At 34.2% G+C, this 27068-nt stretch overlaps 1 protein-coding gene across 3 annotated transcripts in view; it reads right to left on the bottom strand.

Moving 5' to 3' along the window:
* The window catches only part of LOC120432574 (calbindin-32), a 166910-nt gene that overhangs the window by 31057 nt on the left and 108785 nt on the right, over positions 1-27068 (bottom strand). For all 3 annotated transcript variants that reach the window (XM_052708054.1, XM_052708053.1, XM_052708055.1), the window contains exons 3-5: positions 15721-15955; positions 9266-9351; positions 3745-3834 (exon numbers count right to left, since the gene is read on the bottom strand). In XM_052708054.1, the coding sequence (XP_052564014.1) occupies positions 3745-3834; positions 9266-9351; positions 15721-15862 (318 nt within the window). In that variant the 5' untranslated portion in view covers positions 15863-15955. The remainder of the gene's footprint in view (positions 1-3744; positions 3835-9265; positions 9352-15720; positions 15956-27068) is intronic.

Raw genomic sequence — 27068 nt, 5'->3', positions numbered from 1 at the left:
TCACCCACCCACCATTTTTCAATGTCGATATCTCAGCAACTAATGGTCCGATTTTCAATTTTTATTATTTTTTTATATATTAACATTTGTGAAATTTTGCGATCATTTCAAAAACAATATTTTCAAAATTTTCAAATCAAGACTAACATTTTAAAAGGGCGTAATATTGAATGCTTGGCCCTTTTGAAATGTTAGTCTTGATTTGAAAATTTTGAAAATATTGATATTAATATCATATTTTAACATTGAAAATCGGACCATTAGTTGCTGAGATATCGACATTGAAAAATGGTGGGCTGTTTGGGTGAGACTTAGAAAACATCAATTTTCCTGTTTTTAATTCATTGCATTGCAATATCTCAGCAACTAAAGGTCGTATCAACAAAGTTCGAAGAAGCAAAATATAGAGAATTTTCTCAGCTTTTCAAAAATATTTTTTTCTGAAGTGGGCAAACATGTGCACTAATGAAAAAAAAAATTCGACCAAAATTTCGATTTTTTTTGAAAAAATCAGTATTGATTAAAAAAATCATAACTCGGTCAATGATTTCTTGCACAACCTGAAAATTTCTGAAAAGTTGGTATTTTATGTCCTCTAAAACATATCAAAAAATCAAAAAAAATAAAAACAGTGTTTTTTGCAAATTAAGTTTTAGTGATAAAAAGTTAAATAAAAAAATCACCAATTTTTTTTAACGTGTATCATTTTTTTTCAGTGTAGTCTATATCCATACCTACAACTTTGCCGAAGACACCAAATCGATCAGAAAATTCCATCAAAAGATACAGAATTTTGAATTTTCACACATAATTTTTGTATGGACAGCTGCCAAATTTGTATGGAAAATTATATGGACAAACTAATGATGCAAAATGGCTTCTTTGGGCATTCCGAAGGCACCAAAAAAGTTTCAGTCTGATTAAAAATTACAAAAATTAAAATTGAAGAAAAAATACCGATTTCGTAGAGAATTGCTCTAATAATAACGGCTGTTGATGAGAATACTGACTTGGTAATCGACTCGACGCCCACTCCACCAACTCCACTAGCACAACATGCCGGCCACCAACCCCACTTATACACTAAGAGCCAGTGATGCCAGGAGACTTTCTCTGGAAATACAACTTTAAACCTAAAAGTTGTGCACAAATTGTATGAACTGGCAACACTTGGAAGCCACACAAGAGCACTGAAAGAAAAACGAACTCGGCTGATAAGAGAAATTGCGTGGGCTCCAGTGCATTCTCGTCTGACCAGAATAGACTTTGAAAATATATTTGTAAAATGCTTCTTGAAGAAATAGAAATAACTTTTGGTAAAGTTCAAATTAAACAGAAATGTTCACAAAATGCTGCCCTACTGGTTGGTGTACTTGGTTTTAGTAAATTTCACGAAACACTCGGTTTATCGAGCGTCATTCAGAAACCATTGCTTAAAGTGATGGGAATGGGTATAGGGGAACAGCATCTAATTCCAGCGTGCCTCTAATGTTGGCAGGTCAGAACTTTGACATTCAATTAAAGCTAATTAAAAGCGTTTTCAACTGAACTCGAGTGATAAATAGCTCAATAAAAAGTGAGCAAGCAAGTTTCTACCAAAAGTTTTGCAAAATTAGTTGTTTAAATATTGAAAATCAGCAAATTGGATGGAGTTAGGAGCGAGTGCTTAACCTGCCAAACATACGAGAATTTCCCCTATTTCCCCCTAGACCAGATCGCAAATTTATGAGAAAATTGATTTTTCGAAAAATTGTAAAAATTTTGGAGCTGGAAAAGAGTTGATGCAAATGGGAAGGGGCAAGATTTAGCTTGGCAGAAAATATGGATGGTTTACGATTAGAGTGTTTTAGGAAATCTAACTTTTCAGGAATATTTTCGGTCTTTTTTGTCTTCTAGGGAAGTCTGGGGTCTTAAGAGCTCTATTTAATTAAAACTACAAAAAATAAAGTTGATTTGGACTAAAGGGTCAATAGTTACTAGGATGTAACAAAAATGACTTTTTGGCGGGCATTCAAGGGTTTGTTCCGGTGGGCATACTAAGCCCAAATCCAAAATATGAGCTTGATTGGACGTAACAGGAGCTGGCGCTCCGGCCTTCAATTTTAAATGGGATTTAACCCGTAAAAAAAGATTTTTTCAAAAATGTCACTTTTTGAGGCATTTTGGCCACTGAAGCGTTTATTTTCAACATCATTGGCGTGTAGGCCAGATCCTTGCGCATCTTTTAGTATATATAACATTGTAATTTGGAGTACCCTGGAGCTCGGTACAGACCTTCAAAGTTTGGCATTTTTTCGAAAAATCGGTCCCGGCAAAAAAGATATGCGTCGCGCCTCGCGACGCCCTAGACGCCATTTGATTTTGCCGGGGCCGATTTATCGAAAAAATGCCAAACTTTGAAGGTCTGTACCGAGCTCCAGAGTGCTCCAAATTTCAATGTTATATATACTAAAAGATGCGCAAGGATCTGGCCTACACGCCAATGATGTTGAAAATAAACGCTTCAGTGGCCAAAATGCCTCAAAAAGTGACATTTTTGAAAAAATCTTTTTTTACGGGTTAAATCCCATTTAAAATTGAAGGCCGGAGCGCCAGCTCCTGTTACGTCCAATCAAGCTCATATTTTGGATTTGGGCTTAGTATGCCCACCGGAACAAACCCTTGAATGCCCGCCAAGAAGTCATTTTTGTTACACTCTAATAGTTACTGTCTTTAAAAAAAGCAAAAAAAGTTGCAATTTTAAAACTTGAACACGTATCTAAAAAAAGCACTAGGTTGCTTTTTAAAGACGAGATCTAGCACTACATACGGAATCTACCCTCAGAATTTGGAAATAAAAACTTTTAAAGAAAAATTTGGCCGCTATTGGTTTGAGGTTAAACACTATTCTCAAGAATTTTCAAAGAAATTCAAAAAGAATGTAATTATGCTGTCGATTTAAAATGCATTACAAACTCTTACACATTCCAAATTTATAATCGTGAAAACAAATTGAAACATTATGACACTCTGTGTACATCGTTCTCAAGCACCCTCCACTAGACATCGTCATATTTCCCCCTCTTCTTTAGAGAAAAAGCTTTTGATAATAAATTTCAAAAAAAAAATCTCCCCTCCTTGGAGGAAAAATAATTTGTGTACCCCAAAATCATTCCTTCCGGACTCCCCCGAGAACAACAAGATAAGATAAGAAAAGAAAGAAGATGAAAAAGCACCCCTTGGCGCCCTCGCCAAGTTGACGAAACAAGAAAAAGCCCTCACTCTTATTCGATTTCCGGCATTTGTTTATGTGAGCAAACTTTATTCTTCCTGCTTGCTCAGAAAGAAAACATCAGTGATTTGCTCCCTCTCAAAAATTGCGCAAAAAAGAAGAAGCAATTCGAAGGATGCTGTCAAGATTAGAATTTATAAATGGCGCCATGCTAGTTTTTTTTCTCTGCCTCCATCTCAGAAAAAGGCTGACAAATTTTAAAATTGTTGACGTTCTAGCGAGGGACGAGTGCATTGCCAATTTTCTAAATAATTTGGCTTTATTGCCAATTGTGTCGTTTTTTACGATGATGTGGAATATCAAACACACGTTCTTGGTTTTTGCTGTCAATTTTTAAACACTGAAAGTTAAATGGATCGAATTATGGTCAAAAACAAGTTTTAATTTTCAAACAAATGTTTCTTTTTTCTGATTTTTATTTTTAAATTGATTTTTTTAAACACTTGTACTTTTTCAAAGCTTGGAACACTCACCTCTCGGATGTCGATCTTTCCGTCCTGGTTGTCGTCGTACGCCTCCATGAAGCATGCTTTTAGTTCCACCAGCATTTCGTCTGTCAGGGACTGTTTTTTTTCGTACCATTATTGGATGAAGAAAAAAAGAGTAGAGAATCAAACGAAAGAGAAAGAAATGCCATTAGTTGGGAAAACGAACTTTGGCTCCAGAACGTTGGCTAAGGCTAGTTTCTAGCAGTTGCTGATTTTTTTTCTTAAATTTTATTTTCATTTCCACAAGACCACTAGGAAACAACAAAAAATCAAACCTAAAAAAAAAAGTTTTTCAAATTGCAGCCAAAACCTAAAGAGCAACAGAGACCAAAACAAAATAGAATTTTGGTTGGAATGTTAGTTTGTGCTGAAATAATATGGATTTTTGGGTGGAGATAAAAAGCTCTGAAATGAATTTCAGGCGGGATAGGTATCTGAAACGAAAAGGGTTTTTTTTTCAAGAGTGGTGGAAAGCGCAGTTGTTTCATACATTTAGTTGGGTGCCGTTACAATCGTTCACAAACAGTTTAGTTACAATCCATCTAAGCTTGATTGCGATGCATTTGCTAGCGCTAGGTTGGGCTAGCCCTAAGTTATGTATTTGATGTGTTGCCTTGCTTTTTCACATTTGTGTTAGTCCAATTTGCAATTGAAAAAAAAATGTATTCGGTAAATAATCACACGTTTTGCTCATTTGGAATGGTTTTGGTAGAATTTTGAACTAAAAAAAAACAATTCATTTCTATTTCATAAAAATATCTAGAAAGTTTTACGTGATTTGTTCAATTTGAAGTAATGTAAAGCGGAGTGACATTGATAGGGTTTTCGTTTTATTTTTCAAATGTTATTTAAGGGGTTTCATACATGTAAATCGTCAAAAATGTCAGCGGTTGGTATGAGCACACATTCAAACTTTTATCTTTACTTATCTTTTTGCTGGGCATTAAAAAATACATTTTCATCTATTAACAAAATAAATATGAAGACATTTGAATGTACCATTGCCGAGATATAGCTATTTTAAGTCAGCAGTTTCAAAAAACGGGTGCCACGATATCTCAACACTGCATTTACTAAATCGGCTCAAAATTTTGGTGAAGACTCGTTAAACCGGCCCTGTGTGCATGACGAAGGCCGATTTTCAAAAACTTAATTTTAAAAAAAGATAAAAATATTTTTTTATGTTTTTCATATAAAAAATCGACAGTTTTTGATTTTTGTATTTTTTAAAAAGCAAAATTTCAAAATCGGGCTTCGTCATGCACACGGGATATGTATTGGGAGTCTTCACCTCAAATTTCAGCCAATTCGGTCAATCCCATCTCGAGATATCGTGGCACCCGTAAAACAACTCGGTTTTTAGAGAAAAACGTTTACACAGTTTGACAGTTCGCTTTGCGCATTGCAAATTTGCGAACTTAAATCGTCTCTTACTAAGTTCAGTCACGAAGTATCATCATGAAACTTTCAGGAGTGATTGAAAATCGCCTTCTTAGTGAATTTAGTGAATTTTCTGTAAAATGAAATTTTGTGATTTTCTACATGTATGTAACCCCTTAATCAGAAAGATATTTCTCATGATTTATATTTTTAAAACATAAGCTGGGTCAAACAATGTCCTCAAACGATTTTTCAAAAAAGTATTTTCAAAAGCTCTAAAAAAAATATCTTCTTTAAAAATGTTTGTAAAAAAAATTTATTTAAAAAAAATCAAAATAAAAAAATACAAAATTAATAAATAATAGTTCTTGCAACAAGTTGCAAAAAGAAGATTTTTTCAGCACAAGTCAAGTCATGCATTTAACCAACGATGTTCCCCGAGTTGGATAAATACGACGAGCGCCGAAATAATCAAGTTTTGCATCTAGTTCCAGTGGAATTGTAAACCAAATGTTCATGTATTTTGACAATTAACGATATTAATAAAAAAAAGTTGAATAGTAGTACTTTGATAAATAAAAGTTCAACTTTTCAGCATCCATTTTATTGTTGAAAAGTAGCACTTTTCAGCATTTATTTTTAAAAGTTTTACATTTGATTATTTTATTTTTGATACAGAAAAATAAGCGTTTTCGTCGTTTGAGAATGACAGGAAAAGTAAATAGTTCCACGACGTAACTGCAAAAATACATTTTTGAAATTCCGTCTTGAAACTTCCTACTTTTCCTGTCATTCTCGCGTGACGAAACAGCCTACTTTTATCTACTAAAATAACAGAATCGAATAGAAACACATTTCACACACACTGAAATGGATGCTGAAAAGTTGAACTTTTCAGCACTAGTTTTGAAAAGTAATGTTTTCAAAATTTTTTTGACTTAAACGATTTACTGTCAAAAAACATGAACATTCGACTTATAATTTCACTCAATGGGTGTTTTTCAGAACTGCAAAAAATGTTGTATGGAACTCGTTGCAAAACTTGATTTTTTTTAGCACTTGTCGTATTTATCCAACTCGGTGAACCTCGTTGGATAAATGTACGACACGTGCTGAAAAAATCTCCTTTTTGCAACTTGTTGCATAAACTACTATTAATTGATCATTAGTAAGATTTATTGTAACGCTTGATTTGAAATTTGTTTAATAAATTGTTTGATTTTTTGTAAATTCGTCGTGAAGCTACTTACTTTTCTTGTCATTTTAGATAGTCAAAACTGCCTACTATTCTCTGCTAAAAATTACAAAATGGAAAATTAATACCTTTCAGCACTAATATGAGTGCCAAAAACATTAAATTTTCAGCACTAGTATTGAAAAGTAACTTTTTTGTTTTTTTATTAAATTCCATTCGAAAGGCGTTTTTCATAATTTCAAAAAATGTTGGTGAGCGACTCGTTGCAAAACATTATTTTTTTCAGTACTCGTCCTATTTATCCAACTCGATTAATCTCGTTGTTTAAATGTACGACTCGTGCTGAAAAAATCTTGTTTTTGCAATTTGTTTCATAAACTACTATTAACTAATTTTATGATTATTTATAGACATTTATATTGATTTAAGGTTACATAAAGAAAAAGTTTCTAGTTTCATGAAAATTATTTAGACATTGTTTTTTTTTTAAATACAAATTTTTGCTACCATAAAAAAACAATTTTGTAGCATTGTTCATACATTTTCCAAACTCACATAGAAAATGGTTCTACTGAACATGCCTTTAAATCTGGCACTTTAAACATGATACCCAGAAACTGATTTTAACTGATCTTAGGGTTTAATTGTCCGAAGAATCCAATAATGTAAAAATTCCCGGGAATTCCCGGGATTTCCCGAAAAAAAATATTTCCCGTTTCCCGGGAAATTTGTAAATTTCCCGGGAATTCCCGAAATTCAAGCGGAAGTATACATTTTCTTAAATTTTTGTAACTATTTTTTGAAAATGCTCTGAAAAAATAATAAATGAACAAACTCAACCTGATTTTGTTCAATGAAATGTATTGTTTGGTTTATATATAATTAATCCGATTATCAAAAATGATGATATCAGAATTATTTCTGATAATATTAATTTTTGAAGCAACTAGGAATAGATCTTGCTTAATGAGTATTAAATTATTACAATTAAGTAAGCTTTTAACAGGTTGATGTTATTTTACCAAAACAATATTAACTCCTTACCTCCAAATTAAAATTGAGATTTTTTTACGTTTCTGTTTATCAGATGAAAATCGAATTTGTGCAAAAAGAATTAATTCAATTGGTTGAATACCTAGTTCTAAAGAAATTTCAATTTGAAGTAAAAGAATTATGGAGCACTGGTGCAACTTCAGGTTAGAGGGTTAATTGTGAGAAATAGAAGACTTTTTGTGGAATGATGTTAATTTATCGTATAATTTAAATCATGTTGCATAATAATACAAAAAAAAATCATTGAAAAATTACTTTCTATTGTTTGTTCTAAAAAAATGCAAAAATATATTCATAGCTTGCTTAAAATATTTGAAAACATTGGGTTTTTTGGAGTAAAACAAACACTAAAAGGCTTTACCATTTGTTCAAGAGCTGAAACCAGTATTGATCATGAAAAAAATAATTTCTGCATGTTTTTTTTCTCATTTCAATAAGCTGGTTACCGAGGCAAGTTTAAAATTTCTCATCAAAAATACCAAAATACATTTTCTTGTAGTTGAATGATTTTTTCATGCAGTCAAGCTGTTGATTGATCTTCACTCTTATTTAAACCATTGATGTTGATGTCCTATACAATTTTGTTGCATAATATTGATTAAAACCAAAATCATAACCATTTTCAATAAATTTAAAATTTCCCTGGATTTCCCGGGAAATTGGCTAAAAATTTCCCGTTTCCCGGGAAATTTGTAACCCCGGGAAATTGGACGCTCTAAAAGGAATGAATTATATTTAAGCTTGTTAAAATATTTTTCATCACAATCACTGAATTCCTCGTTCATCCCAACTTAAACTTGAGCACATCAGATTTCTTGACTGCATCTCGATCATTCATTTCCACTTCAATAATTCGAAAACATTTTATGAATTTCATCTGCATCATCATCACTATCACCCGCTAGTAGCGATGGCGCCAATCAGCTACACCTGCATCCACATAAATCGACCTCCCCCGCCAAAACCATTCCAAACGACCACAGCAGTGTGCCAGATCATGACCAATTTGGCCTTTCGCTGCCAAACAATTGGCACAAGTTCAAGAGAGGGAAAAAAACCTCCTCCAACTTTCCAAATCGAACGCAATAAAGCAAAAAGGCCAAATTGCCTGCTGCACTCTCTTTTTGTGTTTCTTTTTTTAAACTTTTCTTTTTTATGATTTTCTCTAGCAGCCACTCTGCAGCGGGGTGAGTTTTTGTTTTAAGTGTGTGAGTAAATTTTATGTTTGGGCATTCCGTGCTACGATCTAAATATAACAGTTTTATTTGTTATATTTTATTGCTTTTTTGGTTTTTACTAGACTTTTTTTATTTCACACTACATACTAACCGCTTTCTGTGGGTTGGGTGATTTTATTTTTGGGTTGAAGATAAATTGAAACGGTGATGGTTGGTGATGGACATAAAAAAATACAAACAAAATATGAAACGTAAAAACGCAGGTTTCAAATTTCAACGTGGAAGGGAAATCAAAATGGCGCGGGAAAGAAGACACAAAAAAAGAATGGAAAAAGAGAAATGGTTAATAAAATACCACACCATAAAACGGGGATGAAATTTGAGATCGCGTTCGGAAAGGGCAACATATTGACTAGATGTGAGTATGTGTGTTTGTGTGGAAAGATAGACAACCGGGCACACAAACACACACACACATACTGTCCAATCAGAAGATGAAGAAGGGGAAAAATCCCCAATGATTGCCAATGAGAATGATCCGAGAGCATCTTCTGTACGCTCTTTTCTTCTTGTATAATTTACTAAGCTTATTTTGTTGACTCTTGACCACGACGAATTGACCAATGAAGAAAGACTCAAGGATTTTTTTCTATCCTTTTCTAAGGAAGAAGGGATTGGGTGTCAGCGGATGTAATCTTACCTCCGGTCCAAGATCGGATGTGTTCGCACTGGAGACGAATTCTTTGAGGAAGCCGTCCAGCTCCGTACCTTCGATGTATCCGTTTCCTGTGCAGTGAGCACGTGTCCAAGTTGAAATTGAAGTCGTGGCATTGTTGTTTTTTGTGTGCGGAAAAGAAGAAAAATATTAAAGGATTAGGTTACGTGGTTTCATCCAATGAATGATAAGGTCGAAGGATCACGCTCGGAGAATGGAAGGATTGTTTTGATTGCACTGGCAAGATCTTCTTATGGAAAGCAAAAATGTGTTATGCATTTTAGTTAAGAAAATCTAACATTTGCTCATTTTTTTAGTTATCTATAGTTTCTATCCCTTTTTAACATTTGAAAAATATTAAGATAAAGCTGCTTTGCAACTTTCCTAATATCTTTATTTTTTTATAAAGATTCTAAAAAACGCTGTAACACCACGTCATAACCCCTAAATCGTCGAGCGTAAATTTCCAATCTGTTGCCGTCAAAACACATTCTTCTTTACCGCATACCGATTACATGGACAAGTGAATGGCCATTCCAAGCCCAACTATAAACTCTAATCCCTCGTCCAATCACGTATACGGCAGTCCTAGCAGCAGCAGCAGCAGAGTGTCCTGCATGATGTGAGATGAGATGCTTTCCAGCGCCAGTTTCCACCACCAGAGAAGAAGGAAAAACAACATCGACCACCCCCGTCGGCCCTCGTTAGCCATCATTTGTCGAATAATCCACCAAGTTGACACAGTCTTGGCTGGTTGGGCTGATCTTTTAGAATTTTTCGGACCAGCATGGGAAAATCCTCAAGAAGAGGAACATTGCTTCGTGCCTCGTCGTAAACAATGACAACAAACTGAAAAAGACATCCTTAAACAAATCACCTAGAAGGGAGATGACATAAACTCAAAATTATTTTTAAATGCAAAAAGACAGTATTTCTAAAACTAAAAAATGTTCGTCAAGACTTGTAATTTGTGTAATTTTTACATATTTTTAAAAATCCTAAAAATGAAGGTCACATATGAAATTCCTTGAGATTAGCTGCCACACAAACTTGCCATTTCCAAAGAAAGAGAGTTCATTCATGCCCATTCAGATGCTACTGCTTTTGCGGAAGGGACATCTCACCAGCAAACGTTGAAAAATACTCTCCATGAGCATAGACGACTCAAACGCCACCCATCGTTTAAGCTTTGCAACGACAACAAAAAGGTCACCCATAAACAAGTGGACCACCTCCCACCGCGTCAACCATACAAAATGTTAGTACCAAAGACCAAAAGTCTTACAAATTGCCAATGATGATGATGGTTGGTTGGTTGGTTGGGATGGGGAAATGCCAGCTTTGCCTTTTCATAATCTTTCTGGGCTCACAAGTGGCTACTTCCGAAGCTTTTGGCGTAGCAAAAGTTGGTCGAGTTGAGTTGACGACGACGGCGGCGATGACGATGATGGTGAGGCTTTGAAAAGGAGAGAGTTTTTCTTGGAGGGCAGAAGGCAATCAGCAGGGCCGCCGCGTGGTACAATTAGAATTGAGAGCAAGTTTTTTGGGTAGAATGCTTTGTCGGTTCGTTTGCACTTATGAATACTAAGTTGGGCATAAATTTGAAGCTGATTTTAATTTTGCTAGTAAAAATTCTGAAAGATTTCTTTAGATATTTTTTTGTATAATCGGGCCTTGATAAGGATATTTGAATCACCATGTAAAATGAAAAATTAAAAAAATATTATCTGAATATGGCTCGTAAGTCGAGGTACGTCAAATATGTTGAATTTGCAATCCAGTTGGATTACTTACTTTCAAACTTCTTTGAAGGCTTTTGGGCACGATTCTGAAGTCGGAAAAGAAATAAGAGTCAAAGTCCGCGAAGAATATTATTTTTCAAGAGTTGGAGTTGGAGGCAGAGTGGCCAAATTCGGAAAAGTCGAGGTCACTCCAAAAGTTACATGACTCCGCACCCGCAGCTCCTAAAAGCAGAGTCAAATTCTAATTCACATCTCTTTCAATTATTAAAAAAAACCTTTATCTTAAATCATAAAGTTTCAACAATCGTGGTTTAGACATTATATCTCATTACTTGTGAAGGCATTCGAAACATCATACAAATAATATTTATGATTCTACAAACCAGAATAATGTTTTGAGTGCAAATATAATATGCAGAACTGTTAATTCTAGCTTAAGTAATGAATACTTAATGTTATTTATACAATTTCATAATGCTAGTTTCGGAAATTTGGACGAAAACTATGAATTCATAATAGCGATGATTCGTAAAGCATTCAACGAATAATATACTATTTAATCTGAAAACCCTCAAATCCAATTGTTGTTTTTTAATAACAAGAAAACAAATATTTGAATACTGAATTTTGAATTTCAAAATTTCGAAGCAAAATGTATCGCAAAATGCTTCATACTTCATTAAATAAATAAATTACAATTCTCAAAAATTTACATAATATCTAAGAATTTTTGAAGTAATATTTTTTTATAAATATTTTCAAAGTTCTTTTGATTAAAAATTCATAAATGAGCGTTGCACAAACTATTCTGACTTCATCACAATTTATTTAAGATGTTTTTCCTACGAAAATTTAATTTTTGATATTTGTTATCTGCCCCCTGATTTTTTGAGGTAGTTTTGAAGGGAGAGGGGGGGGGTCGAATCATATTTATCATGTTTGGACTCGTTTAAAAATACTTATAATTTTTATGACTGTCAATGAATAGCACCGCAAAAACATTTTTTTTCTCGCAAAAAAAAAATCGTCGGAAGTATTGATATCTAAGTTATAACGAAAATATATTTCAAAAGCGAAAAAAGGTTCAGCCATCCCTCATATTCGGAACAGTTTACAGATCGGCAAATGTTCATCAAATCATGGAAAATCGATAATTGAGCATAATGATTTGTCTTTACCTTCATGTGAAAGCTTTTCTTGCGATCTTTCGATTGATGTATAGACCAGCTGTATATTTTTACGTTTTATATCAAGTTTTCAAAGAAAAACATTGACCCTTGAAATCTACAAATTTGGAACACTTTTTTTTACGATGTAAACAAACTTTTTTCTCTCTCCAGGAGTACTTATTTTTTTACAAACCGATCCAACCGATTTTTGATCTTTTAAAAGCATTGGTAAGAAGATCTCTTAAAATTTTAGAAAATTTATGGGTTGGAAGTTTAACTTGTTTTATGTGACTTTGCCAATGTTTTTAAAAATGTAATTTTTTTAGGGGTGAACTTTGGCTGAGTTTTTTACTAACATTTTCTATATTTTCAGTAAACAGAAGTATGCAGTAATTTTTGTAGTGTCCCAGACGAGGCCTCTACGCATTGTTTTGCAATTTAAATGATGATGGTGCCATTCTATAGCAGAAAATGTGAAAAACATACAAAAAATTGAAAAAGTGACTGTAAAAACGTGAAAAAATTAGATAGGCAAAATGTAATTATATTTGGTGATAGAATAGGCCAAATACTACCAAAAACAAACATAAACTCAACAAGATAAATGCAAATTAAAATACTAAAAATAAAACAAGAAAAACATTAAACAAGAGAAGTAAAGTTTTTCGTAGAACAAAAGTTGCTCAAAATGACCTCCTGAACACGGGAAAAATAAATATTTTCGAAAAAAAAATTTGGGCAGTAGAGGGTTAAATTCAGGTGTTCCACAATTGTGGGAGGCGCAATAACATCCCACAATTATGGAACAGGCAATTTGGATGCAGTGTTTTGCTGCTCTGGTTAAAATAGTCTTGAGATGCAGGTTTTTGTTTAAAAAGTACTACTTTTACTAGTGAAATAGCAAGAGAATGTCCAAATAAAAAAAATAGTAAGGTCGACAGAAAAGTTGTATTTTGCATCCTATTGACAAATTACCACAAAAATGCTCCAAATTCCTCAAAGAACTAGGGGGCAGGAAAAATATTAACTAAAAATTAAATTTACGCATAAAAAACATCTGAAATAAATTTGAAAAATGTTACTTAATCCACCTTTAGGTTGTTGATGCCTTTCGCACATTCATAAAGTCAATAGATTCAGCAAAAATAGCAACATTCTCCCTTAACTTGTTTAACAAATTAACTATATTACTATTTTTTTTATTAGGTTCGCAGACCTTCAATATTTCTAGCTCATTGGCAAGGTCTGATAACAAACCTATCCAACGATAGTTCGCATGGAAGATTCAGACAATATTTCTATCACAATATCTGAAATCCGGCCTCCAAAAAGTGTATAAATAACACTTAAGTGCTAATAACTTCTGATAGGGTTGTCAGATCACCGATGTTTTCAGCTCATTTGAAAGGTCTTTCGATTATCTAACTAACGATGGGTTGCATGATGGACACGGACATCATTTTTATTGAAATATCTGAGGTCCGGCCTCCAAAAAGTGTTTAAATAACACTTAAGTGCTAATAACTTCTGATAGGGTTGTCAGATCTTCGATGCTTTAGGCTCCTTTGAAAGGTCTTTTTAATACCTTTCTGAAAATGTGTAACAAAACCACCACTTTTTTCATAATCTTCCGGACATACGCCAAAATCGATTTTTAAGCATAACTTTTGAAGTACTTAGCTAAACTTGCTAATTTTAAATTGAGACCTATGGGACCCCAAGACGGATCGAATGAGACTAATACGGTCGAAATCCGTTCATCCAGTCCGGAGATAATCAAGTGACAATTTTTTTGACCACCCATCTACACACATCCACACAGATATTTACTCAGAACATGAACATGAAGGTTGGTCTACGAGGTCAAATTAATAAGTTCATTTTCCGAGTGATTTTATAGCCTTTCCTCAGTAAGGTGAGGAAGGCAAAAAGTCACGTTTATTTATGCATTTTTAATCAAAAACACTTTATATATTTCTAAACCCAATTCTAATTTACATCAAATATTAAAAAAAAAATCATAATTTTCTCAAACCAGCACAAACATGGTAAGTGGGATTAAAAAAACGAAACTATTGGCACTACGCCCCCCGGGGCATGGCCTTCCTCTAACGTGGGATTTCTGCTCCAGCGCCTCTGACGAGACAGGAGAAACCGGGACCGACGTTTTACTTCACCATCCGATAGAAGCTCAGTGGATAAGGCGGGAATCGAACCCGCGTCTCATAGCAGTGTGGGATTAAGCCGGTGCATATTTTCTTGTTTTTTGTCCCTCGACTCCGGTCAAGGACGAGGTTGCACAGTTTCAACATTTGGATGAAAAAAGTGTTTTAAAATGCATTTTACAGTAGTTAGTATCATTAGTATTTGAAAATTGTAAGATTTGACGAAAACTAAAATTTTAACAATAAAAAAACTTTTTGCGGTACTGTACATTGAAAATTTATAAAAAAAAATCAAAAGATTGTTGAATAAAGGCAAATATTTAAAAAAAATAGGATAAGAGGATAAGGCAGGAATCTAACCCGCGCAACGCTCGGATCGCTAGCCAAAGCCGCTATCCACCGCAACACGAGGCCCTCCTTTCCATTGAAATTTGGTAGCCTTTTGAAAAAAATATTTGTTTTGTCCTTCGATTTTTTCGGGTCGATTTTGGATGGGGAAGGGGGGTGACAAAAACTTTCAAAACATATTTGTACCAGCCTTTTTAATTCAGAAAAATGCATTTGAGAAAAAAATGTTTGCTTTTTGATTTTAGGGACCAATTTAGGGGGGAAAACTTCGAAAAATGATTGCAACGGGTTTTTTATTAAAAACAAAGAGAAAGTTGAACTTAGATTGTGAGCAATTAATACAAGTTCTACGGTTTCATTTGACATTGAGGGCTATTATTTCATTGGAAAAGCTTACCAGAGCTTTCCATTGAGGGCAATATGTCTTTCAAAGCAATATTTCCAACCAATTTTTATGACCCCCGTATCAAGCTGACTCTAGTGGTCCAAATAATAATACACAACAGTTGCTGCAAAGCAATTTACCACTTTTGCTGTCCATTTTTTTCCTGCTGATCTCAGCCCGTTACCCTTCAATTTCTCAAGATTTCGTTTCATTTTCCTGCAACCAATTTCACGATGCCGGTGTGCTGCTAGCAAAGATAAAAACCAATTGGTGGCTCTTTTTCCGCATCGAAAACTTGCTTGGCCTTTCTCTTTTTTTTGTGGGACGCCGGACAAGTCTACCTTGGTGAAATTAATCCCACCTGGCGTCGTCTTCAGAGTCTAGGGAATATGACAAGAAAAAGGCTCTCGATGAAGGATTTTTTTCGTCTGCTTCTCTCGAAGTCTTCTGTTTAGGTGAGTTGGTCGAGTTGTGTTATTCGATTTCAAAAAACCCTAAATGCCTTGACAAAAAATCCTTCAGAATTGTTAAAAATTTCAAAGTAATTTTAAATAAATTAAATATTTAAAAAAAAGTAAAATCTTAAATTCTCCGCTAAGCCCTTCTGAAATGTGACCCCCGGTCGACTTACCGTCCCCATCGTAATGGGACCAGACGTCCATAAACTGATTGGCGGACAGTTTCTTGAGCTCGCGCGACTCCGGGTCCCGGTACTGGCGCATAAAGTTCTGAGCCTTTTCGATGTGCACTTTTTGCTGCTGCTGCGCGTCCATGGCTGATGAGGAGGTTGTTTGTCCTTGTTTTTTTTTCGAGCAGGAGCAGGAGTTGAGTCCTTTTCAGGGTAAGTGTCCTTGGGGGGACACTTTCTGGAAACAAGAATCGAAAAAGAAAGAAAGGTTTTTGGTTGAAATAATTTATGCTACGGACGATTCGAGGCTTATTTTATGCTGATGAAGTATTCAATTTAGGATTTTTTTTCCAATTTATTGTTTCTAGGCAGGTATTTGATTCAATGCAGACAAATTTCCTTCACACTAAGCCAATGAAATCCCAAAATTGTCAGGATATCAAAAGAAGCTCACAATAAAAAACTCTCGTGCCAAAATCCCTCTCACAGCAGGAACCTTCGAGACCAACTCAACTACACCTGTCAGCCCAAAAAAACTGTTCAGAAGCCTGCATGGCTTCGCAAGTGTACAGTTTGGTGTGACAACTCACACATTCCCTCATCGCATTATGCAAATATCGAAACTTGGCATCCGAGAAAAGTTCGCTACCCTACTGTGTGTTGCAAGACATAATATCGAGAGGCGGATTCACAGTAAAAAATCTCTAGCAGTTTCAATTCCTTAAAAGTAAAATGAAAAAGAAAATCTCCAAAAGATTTTGAATCAATTTCACTGTGAACCAAAAGCTAGGTAGAGGCCATGTTGTTGAGATAAATCCTTGAAGAACCACCCGTCCCACTGTGAGGGGGAAAGGTACTGGCAAGTGCACCACATGCCCGTGCCAGCTAGCAGCAAATATCGAGAAGATTTGCCAGCATGCAAACCCGCTTGCACGAAAGGCACGTGAGGGAGTTACCCCCTCGAGATCGAGTCTGAATCACTGTTGGTGGGTGATTTTGGCTGTAGGCTTAGGGGACACAGTTTTCACGAGCTTTGCTTTCTATCTTTTTAGTCGGGTGTTGTTTTTGGGGGAAGGACGAGGATACTTCACCCAAAATGACCTAATTTGGATCTTGTCGTCGCAAAGAGGGCACTTTAAACACACTGGTCAAGCAAAATCTATCATTCAATTTGTGTCTTGACTCTAGAGTAAAATCATTTTAATGTTCTATAAAATTTATTCCATTTAACAGACATTGTGAACATTTTATTAAAATTATTCAACTTTAAGGCAGCAAAACTCTAGTTTTCATTTACTTTCAAGGAATGTTAATATAGTGAAAAAAAAAAAACAATTCCAAGCAATGATTTTCCAGAATTTTGTATAACAGCTAGAGGGTGACGAGCGGGAATTCCCGGGAAATTGACCATTTTTGGACCTCTCGATTCCCGGGAAATTCGGTCGAGACTCCCGGGAAATTTAAACTTGTAAATATCGAACCAAAATTATGTGAACTAATCAGAAAAAAACATTAAAAAAATCAAAATTGTTTAGAACATTGAATGTCCAATGTTCGATGTTCAAGTTCGAATAAACCAATGTTTCTCTAATCTTCTTATTCAGAAAGTGTAAATTTTAACTTGTCAAAAATTCCAATAACTACAATTTAGAGAAGCCAAAAAAAGGTGGACTCAAAAATTTACCTTAAAAAATATTTAGCAGTTACACCCCAGGCATGAAATCAAATGTTTTATTTTCAAATATTATTTTTTCTAATTATTTGTAAAAGGAAAAAGCTTTTTCAAGTTAAGTTCAATTTCCATATCTTCTCTTGAGCATAGCAATCCAATCTAGTTTTTTGTGAACATTTGGGTTTCCCTGATAACTGTAAATATTTTTTCAATGAATATTTAATGTTGAACAAAAAATTAAAAAAAAAACAATTTAATTTGTTGTTTTGAGTCGTTATTTATTATAATGCAAAATTCCCGACAGTGGGAAATTATATATAAGCTATATTAGTTATTTTTTTTACAAAAATCTAATAACAAGTTTGTGAACCTTTTGAAAAATCACTCAGTGCGAATTAAGATTCGTAAATATTTTAAACTACAATTTTGAGTCTTAAAAAACTCAAGAAACGATTTAGTTTTTGCAGATTCAGAAAAAAAATAATCAAAAGTTTTATATAGTTCCTCGAGTTCCTCAAAACAATGAGGCTGTTCAAACTAACGTTTCATAGAATTAGTATGAATTAACAGTAACTGAATTCATTTAAAAGAAACACATTTATTACTTTTTATTTTAAATTTTTTACACTGTTGGCGTAGTAAAAAAACTCCCGGGTCCCGGGAATTCCCGGGAAATTGCCAAGTTCAACTCTCGATTCCCGGGAAATTGAAAATCTCGAGAATCGTCACCCTCTAATAACAGCAAAAAATAATAATGAAGAGATTTAACAGCAAAAAATAATAATGAAATCACAGTTATATAAATATGATGGTAATTTCAAGAGTGTTAAAGATTAGCAAAATTCAAATTTTCTATTATTTGTTAAAAAGTACTAAAAAACAAAGCAGAAACATGCATTTGAATAATTTTTGAATCACAGCACTTCTATTAACATGGAAATTGTAAAATTTATTGGAAAAATATTGTTGGCCTTATGGATGTGAGATAATTTTTCTTAATATTAATGAAATTATATAGTGTTTTACGCTATGTTGTTCTCAAAAAATCTGCGAACATTTATGATAACGTTGTAAATTTTAAACTTTAAACCAGAGTTTCCGAATAAAAAGGATAGATAATGATTCAAATAAGTATTTTTTTTAAATCGTTTTGAAAATATTTAAATCAAATTTGCAATCTAAAATGGCTTAAATTTTTGTAATTGGTTAGATATACCGTTTTCAAGGCATTATTAGATTTTTTTTAATGTTGATTTTTTGACAATTTCAAACATTTTCAGAAGGGAAATGCACTAACCTCTTTGAAGTTTAAATTTTGTGAAAACTAGTTTTTCTCATTGCCATCAAATTACCCGTTAATTTGGGAACTCAATTTTCAATCAAAATAATGTTGAAATTTTAGAATCAAGAGTTCGAAAGGGAAAATAGCACGCATTGGACATTTTAAAAATTTTGGCTTGATTTTCAAATTCGAAATTAATTTTATTCAAAAATGCAATGCATTTCACAAAACCCCGATTTAAAATTACTAGAGGTGAAATGGCTATATCTCTGGAAATAAATTTTGGAAAAGCATAAAATTTTGGGCCCAAGCAGTTTATGGCGCATGTTTTCGAATGGCTTTTTGTTTGGAACTGATTTTTTTTAATTTTATAGTGTTATCTGTGAAATAGTCCAAAAAATACCTCTAAAAATGGCATTGACCACATTTACTGATCAAAAATTGTGAATCGAAAAATAAAATGTTCGTCTTCGACACAAATTTTTGAGAGCGGATACAGACATCGCTCATGTATTTCAGAAAAAGAGTCCTCAAAAATCAGACTTTGAGTTCCGGGTTTCGGGCCAAAATTCAATCGAAAGAGCGCATCATTACCTAAAATTTAGTAATAGTGTACGATTTTTTTAAGATTTCTGAGAAAAGCGTTTTTCCAAAAGCAAACCTTAAACCTTTCTTTTAAAAGAAAGGCAAAAAGTTATTTTTAAATTGAAAATCAAACCAAAAGTTTTCGAGATAATGCGAGTAAAAAAGAAAAGGCTGATTAGGTGACACTGAGAAGATATAATATTCCACACAATCTTAACATTATTAGGCAACCAATGTTATGATTCAAAACAACAAAGTTTGAAAAATCAAAACATTATAGTCTGAAAAATTAAGTTGTTTCCAGATTTCAGAAATATTTTATGCAGGTGCGCTCTATCTTGTTTTTTTTAATTGCAAACAAAAATAAACATTTGAAAAAATACTAGAAAAAGTTCCTGTAACTTTTCATTGCAAACTTTATGGAAAAGCTACGTAAAATCAAATTTTGATCACTGGAGGCTGAATAAACAAAAGTATAAAATGTCTACAAACGAAAAAAAAAGCAGAACGAAGTATGTCGGGTAAGTCTTGTATTTTTCAAAATAATCAAATAATATTTTGCACCATTTTCTTAATTGTAGCGCAAAATATGCCTTTTCCACAAAAAAAATACCAAACCTTTCGAAAATCAAGATTAAATATTTTAGAAATTCATTTTTTTTATACACCGAAAAAAAGTTGAATTTTGGAATGTTGAAAAATTGGTAGGTTGAATATTACTATATTATATTAGTAATATTACTCTGAAAATGTGTAAAAATGTGAACCTGATGAATATTCCTCAGAAACTGATGTAAATTCACCAATTCCTGATGTAATATTCCACATTTTTTTCCACAAAATCTGACACCACTTCCTGATGAATATTACCATCATTTTTTTTCTGTGTAGTCTGCCAAAATACAAATCGATCAGAAATTCGCCTCTTAAGATGCACATTTTCAAATATTCTCACAAAGCAAAAAAAATGAATTTAGGAAACATGAAAAATTGGTTGATTGAATATTACCTCTTTTTCGAGTAATTTTACGTAAAAAATGTGCAAAATATGAACCTGATGGAAATTTACCAGTTTCTGTTGTAAGGCCGTTGCAAATATTTTTCAAAGTTTATGTTCTTTGAAATAACCCCAATATCCATGCTGGAAACCTCCAAACGACCGAATAAAAATCTTTGTTTTGTACAATTTGTCATGAAAATATACACCCAAAGGAAAAATATATCTCAAAATCTGCAACATTGGATTTGCTGCAGAAAATGTCATATTTTATAACATTTTTTGCAGCAAACCCGTAGATCATTTTTGCCCGCGTGTAAAAATTTCAGCGATCTGCAGTTCTCACCAACACATATAATGCTGGCCCGTCCCCGAGCAACACTCCAAAGAGAAGCATATTTTGGTGCTCTTTCACTTACTTTTCATCAAGCGTCCATGGCGCGGTGGTAGCGTGTCGGATCAATAACCAAGAAGTTAGTGGTTCAATCCTCGTTCTGTTAAGGGTTTTTTTTTTGTGAAATACAACCAAAAAGCCGTCGGTAATGTCGATAATTGTCGGTAATGGGCAAAAATGTCATACTCCTATATCGCAAAAAATGCATGAGGACAGATTTCATGCAGATTCTGATATACTTTCATGCCGCCATGCATCACAATCATGCGACTGCCAGTTGGGTGTAGCAACAGATTGCCCGGATACAAATTCGAGCTTAAACCATTGCTAAACTAAGAGTATTTCATTTGAAAGTTATATATTACCCAAAAGGTTCCCAACATTATTTTTTTCAATCCTCTGCCATACAACACTAAAATATTTTAAAACATTTTCAAATCAATCACATTGTAGAGAACAGTTTTTTGAACAATTTCCATAAAAAAGTAACAATTTTAGTTCAATATAAGCAGAGATATAACTGGACAGGTATATAATGCATTGTAAAACACCTTTTTCATTAAAATGTGAAACCATGGCTCTTAATTTCAATTTTTGGACTTTTTTATTGAGCAAACGATTAAAATGTAAGCAATTTTGTGAGTGGTAAAACCGTTAAGTTTGTTTTGCAAGTTTTACCTAGTTTTGTAGATAGCATTGCCACTTCACCCAGCAAAGACAACTTTCAATTGCTGGTAAGATTCTAGACTGTTCTTAGATCGATGAGAAGACAGAAAAGATTATTTACTGCTCAATAAGCCAATTATCATCAATTTAGATGCATTAGAGCTAATCGTTGAAACCGATCTCGATAATCGCAAATAACACCCTTCCCTAACGACATCGAAACCCCATTTCAACTTGCCACCTGACAATTACTTTTAACCCCTTTCTTCGACTGGAAAATCCATAATTTCTCACCTCTTCCCGACTTCCTGACCTTCGCCAATGAACTTCCAGTTTCACCCCTTTGTCCGCACTAATGAATGGATTCGTAAGCCATTTTATTTATTAATTGCGGAAAGCTTCCATTTCCGAAGCGCTCTCCCACAGTCCCACCAGACCCGAAAGCTGGCAGGACAATGGGAAATTTGCCATTTTCCTTAAGCTTGCTTGCACAAACACACAGCGCTGGTAGGGCACGACTTTGGACGACTCTGTGGGGGGGCTAGAAATGGTAAAGAAAGTTTCCTCCTTCTTCTGGTGTGGTCGATTTCATTCTGGAAATGTTGTGGATAAAGGGTTGGAAGTGAGTGGAGCTGCAGAATGCTTAATTTTGCACTCACAGTAACAAACTGTAATTTTATTTCTTGCAAAAAGTAGCCCTATTTGATTTAAATAACCATAAATTTGACAAAAAAAGCAATCAAACAAATATTTCAAATTGATTTCAAAGTCACTTTAGCCTACCGTATACTGAAAGAAAAGAGGAATCCGGCCATGGATTTGGGGTGTAACCCATTACGATTACGGCCGATTACCGACACTTGCCAAACCTCTGGCAGGGCTACTGGTTGAAGGTAATGTGGTTTGGTTTGGATTAACCCCCTGCTTCCAGTTCTCTCTGGTCGCAAATTAATTTCGGATTTGTAATGAAAGGAAACGGAAGCTGGCTCCAGGGTACCGAATTCGAAAGAGCAGGGTGGGTTCAATTGAAGTTTTGTTAAAAAGTAACTTTAAAAAGATTCAATAATGAAATATTTAAAAAAAATCAAATTATGACTAGCTGACAAGATTCAATTACGTCTTTAAAAGATATTTATTTTTGGCCAACACTATGTACATTGAACGAAAGCGACATCCCATTTTCAATTTCATCTGCTGAAAATGTTCCCTTTTACTCGATTCATTCGACAGTTGAAAGTGTTCCCGGAAAACAAAAGCTTTTTCCCACCGGAAAAGAACCACGAAAGGGCGGTCTCACTCGCGTCTTGTTAATCCTTCCGGAAGTGAAGGACAAACCAAGATTGCTTGTCTTGGTTATTCCGAGGTAAAAAGCTTTCTGAAAGGATGGCTCCACTGTGGGGACGTCCGACTAAGACAGCTCAGCAAATTAGATTATGTTATTTGAGTTTGAGAGTCTGCTGCTGGAGGGAGCTTGGTTTCGGATATTCTATTTCCCAATTTGTAACACAATCTGCTAAGTGTAAAGATGGCATGATTTGAACTTGAAGCAAGCAAATTTTAACTTAGATCTAGCGTTTGATAGACTTTGTTTCCAAGATTTATTAATTTTAAAATTATAAAATGATGGCATGTCTCTCCTAAAAAAATACAAAAATCATTTACTAAAACTGTTTTTCTGTAAAGTGGTCTAAACGTCAAAACTTTCAAAAACCGATAGTGGGAATCGATTCCTCAGACAATTTTACATAAAAGTCTCCATAATGACCATTGTCCTATGACTAATCCTTGTGAAGATACAGCGGTTTTAAAAATAAAAATGTTGAAAAAATAGGTTTTTTGATGGTTTTTTGCAATTTCTAAATGACAGACTTAATTTTTCAGTCTCGAAAACATTTTTAACGGAAAGTTCGTCCAATTTTCTATAAGTTTGCCTTTGACAGCTTTTCAATTTGACTTGTTTTAATATTTAAGTAAGCTTATTTAATATCTTTGTTTCTACCACACTGAAAAAAATATACTATTCTAAATTATGCGCAATGTTATTTAGGTCATATCTGTAAGCCCATATATCCAATTGAAATGATGCCAAAGACAATTTTATGGGAAATTGGACGAGCTTTCCGGTAAAAATATTTTCGAGACTGAAAAATTAAGTCTGTCATTTAGAAATTGCACAAAAAAAACAATCAAAAAACCCTTTTTTTTTCAACATTTTTATTTTTAAAACCGCTGTATCTTAACAAGGATTGAACAAAGTACAAATTGTACAGTGGTCAATATGGAGATTTTTATGTAAAAGTGTCTGAGGAATCGATTTCCACTATGGGTTTTCGAAAATGTTGACGTTTAGACCACTTTACAAAAAAAACAGTTTCAGTAAATGATTTTTTTTTTTTTTTTTTAGGAGAGACATACTATCCTGCATTTTTTGTGAGTCCTTTTTTAACATTTTAGGTGGGTCTCGTGGCGCAGGGGTAGCGGCTTCGGCTGCCGATCCCGATGATGCTATGAGACGCGGGTTCGATTCCCGCCTTATCCACTGAGCTTCTATCGGATGGTGAAGTAAAACGTCGGTCCCGGTTTCTCCTGTCTCGTCAGAGGCGCTGGAGCAGAAATCCCACGTTAGAGGAAGGCCATGCCCCGGGGGGCGTAGTGCCAATAGTTTCGTTTTTTTTTTTTTTTGCTATTTCCTCAAAAATTTTGAACGAAGAAAAAATCGTAACATCACCTACAAATTTAACTTTTAAACTTAAAAATTGAAAAATCTCCGTCCAATTTGTTTTTGACCACTTTTTGATACGATGCAACGGCTTTGAGTTACAGTAATTTTTAAATTACAAAATACAAAAATATTCAAATTACTTACGCCCTTCTCAAATGTCATTTTCGAGTACAATTGGATCCATATACACAATAATGGCTTATATAAGCCTAGGACAACATGTCTTAAAAGTTTCATTGAAATCGGAGAGGGTCGGGTACAAAACTATCAGAAAAATTTCTGATTTGAGATGGAGTTGCTCGGTAGTGTCATTTTTGAACGCAAATTGGATTTTGCATTCATAAATAATTTATAAAACATTACATGACCATTTCTCGACTTTTTGTATCCCTTTCACATTTTATGTCACTTCGCGTAGGAGTAAGTGGAATAAACTCAATGTTTACATTTGATTATAGGACCTAATAAAAAAAAACTAGATTTGTTCAAAATTTTCCAAAAATCATTGCAAATTTTGAAAATTGTAATCGACTTTTTAGGCCGTTCTTGAAATTTTAAATAGTTATAATAAGAGTTTAAATTTAAAAAAGGTATTTTTTTCAGATATTTGATAGGAAACATTTATTAAGTTTTTCATGGTTATGCAATGAAATGTTTCGGATTCAAAGACTTATTTGGATTTTGGTTTTTGATTTTTTTCTATTGTAAATTAATATTTCTCACATTATTTTTTTAAATTGGATACTGAATCAAAAAAATTATAATGATTTGTTATTTTGCTACAAATGTACAAAGGAATACATAATTTAAATTTCTAACAGTTTTTATTGATTAAATTGATATATTTTTAGGAATAAGTAAGTATTAGCAAGGTTGCCTTAAATCAATGAATGGTATTCTTGTCAGTAAAATTTTTCATAGTAAAATTTTCTTGAGTAAATGTTTCAAATATAAAAAAAAACAAACTCTTTATTTTATAAATAAAGATCTTCGCAAAATTGCTTATTTTATTCTTTTTAACATATCTTTAAATTTTAGCATAAAAAATACGTATTTTTAACAAAAACTTGGAATTTTCCGTCTGCCTTTTTTTTCTATAAATATATTACAAAACCAAATCAATTAAAAAATCTTCTCACAAGCCAACGATTTTCGAATATTCAAATGCCCAGCATTTTTACTAGTCCACAAAATGTATGGAAAACACCAGAGGGGCAGACCAAAATTAGATTGCATTTTTAATGAAGATTTATTTGATACTGGAATATTTTTATTTATATTCTTCAATCCACCATATTTTTTTTTTTGAGTAGTTGACATAGGTCACTTTGATTTATGAACCAGTTAAAGTGGTGATCCAATGAGCAGAACGCTTAGCCCTCATTTTCCTTAATCGAGTAGTGTAACATGTCATGTTAAACATAATTGATGGCCTTTTCGGGGGCATCTGACTTTGGTCACGGTGGCGAGCCCCCTATCTGGGAGCGCTCCCAGAGTGTTATAATTAATCAGGATTTAAGTCGTGTCAACAAAGCTCCTCCCCAACATCAGTCACAAAAAGTTTAACCGAATTCCGTGACGAATGCCTTCAAAAAGTCCTCCAGCCCAAAAATATTTCGCTAATGTGTAATGATGTTCATTAACAGTTATTGTTATTGAAATTTATTGGCGCCCGTAAATCTTCACTCGCTCGCTTGCTTGGTGGGAAATTCGAGGAAAAACCACGTGGGAGGGTCGGTCAACGGTCCCGGCACGTGAGAATGTTAATAATTTTCCCCAGCGTTCCAGCTGATGTTTGACCTTTTTAATGGGAGGTTCGATTAAAATAAAACGAGGGCATTGTGGGTGACAAATTGGAAGAGTTTGGTGTCGACTGTTGAAAAATTTATGACCGGATGCTCAGCGGGATGGAAAAGTTGGTTGGTCGGGTCTGAAGAATTGTTTTGCTTGGCCATGGGCCAACGCAGCTGGAAACTTTTGGGCTGGCGAAACAAACCGGCTTCGCTCAAGGATCTTTGCGCATTGTTGCGACGGGGGTGGCATGAAACTTGTATCATTTAAAATTGTTTAAACCCAAGTTCAATAAAATGTATTCCAAGAATCTGGTCAAACAGTGCGATCCAATAAACCTTCTAATTACGTTCCTCCAGGAATTGATTCCGAGAAACACATTGTAAAACACCTTCCCAACCCAGTCGGGACTGCTATCGATATCGATGGTGACAACTCACGCACAGCAAACAGGTTCAAGAATTTCCCGGAAGGCACTTTGGTGCCGTACAGCTCGACGACGCAATCTGGAGGCTTGTTTGTTGAGCCGGAAAACAGCTGAAAGCAATCTCGTTGTCCCTGAAAGGTGAGTGTGTTCGTTCTTTTCCAGTGAAAATAAATGTTGTTGACACTGTTTTTCGAATGTGTTTTTTTTGCTTTTGCTCTCTCTTCAGGTTGATTTCTCGAATGGAATAACAGGGTTGCTACATGTGAACTTAGTCTGGTGTATGCGGGCGCAAGAATGATACAAATACAGAGAGGCCAGGGCAGTGTGGTTCAGATAATTTTCATCCTAGCTTAAAATTTTGCTGGATTAGCTAAAAAGCAACTAGGGACCATCCATGAACCACGTGGACACTTGAGGGGGGGGGGGGAGTATGGCGATTGTCCACGATCCATACAAAAAAGTTTTTTTTGTATGGACAATTGTCCACGAGGGGGGAGGGGGGGTAACAGATTCCCAAAAAATTGTCCACGTGGTTTATGGATGGTCCCCTAGCTCAACCATTCAAATGGTTAAAAAATAAAAACTTTCAAATGAAGTTTTGTCACTAACTTTGGTAATTTGAGTCATTTTGGTCAATTTGGTCATTTTGGTCATATTGGTCATTTTGATCGTTTTGTTCGATATTGGTCATTTTGGTCATTTTGGTCATTTTGATCATTTTGGTCATTTTGGTCATTTTGGTCATTTTGGTCATTTTGGTCATTTTGGTCATTTTGGTCATTTTGGTCATTTTGGTCGTTTTGGTCATTTTGGTC

Source organism: Culex pipiens, chromosome 2 (genome assembly GCF_016801865.2).
Source record: "Culex pipiens pallens isolate TS chromosome 2, TS_CPP_V2, whole genome shotgun sequence".
NCBI classification, from domain to species: domain Eukaryota; kingdom Metazoa; phylum Arthropoda; class Insecta; order Diptera; family Culicidae; genus Culex; species Culex pipiens.
Note: the sequence above shows the minus strand (reverse complement) of the source record. Positions and strands in the feature narration are given on the sequence as shown.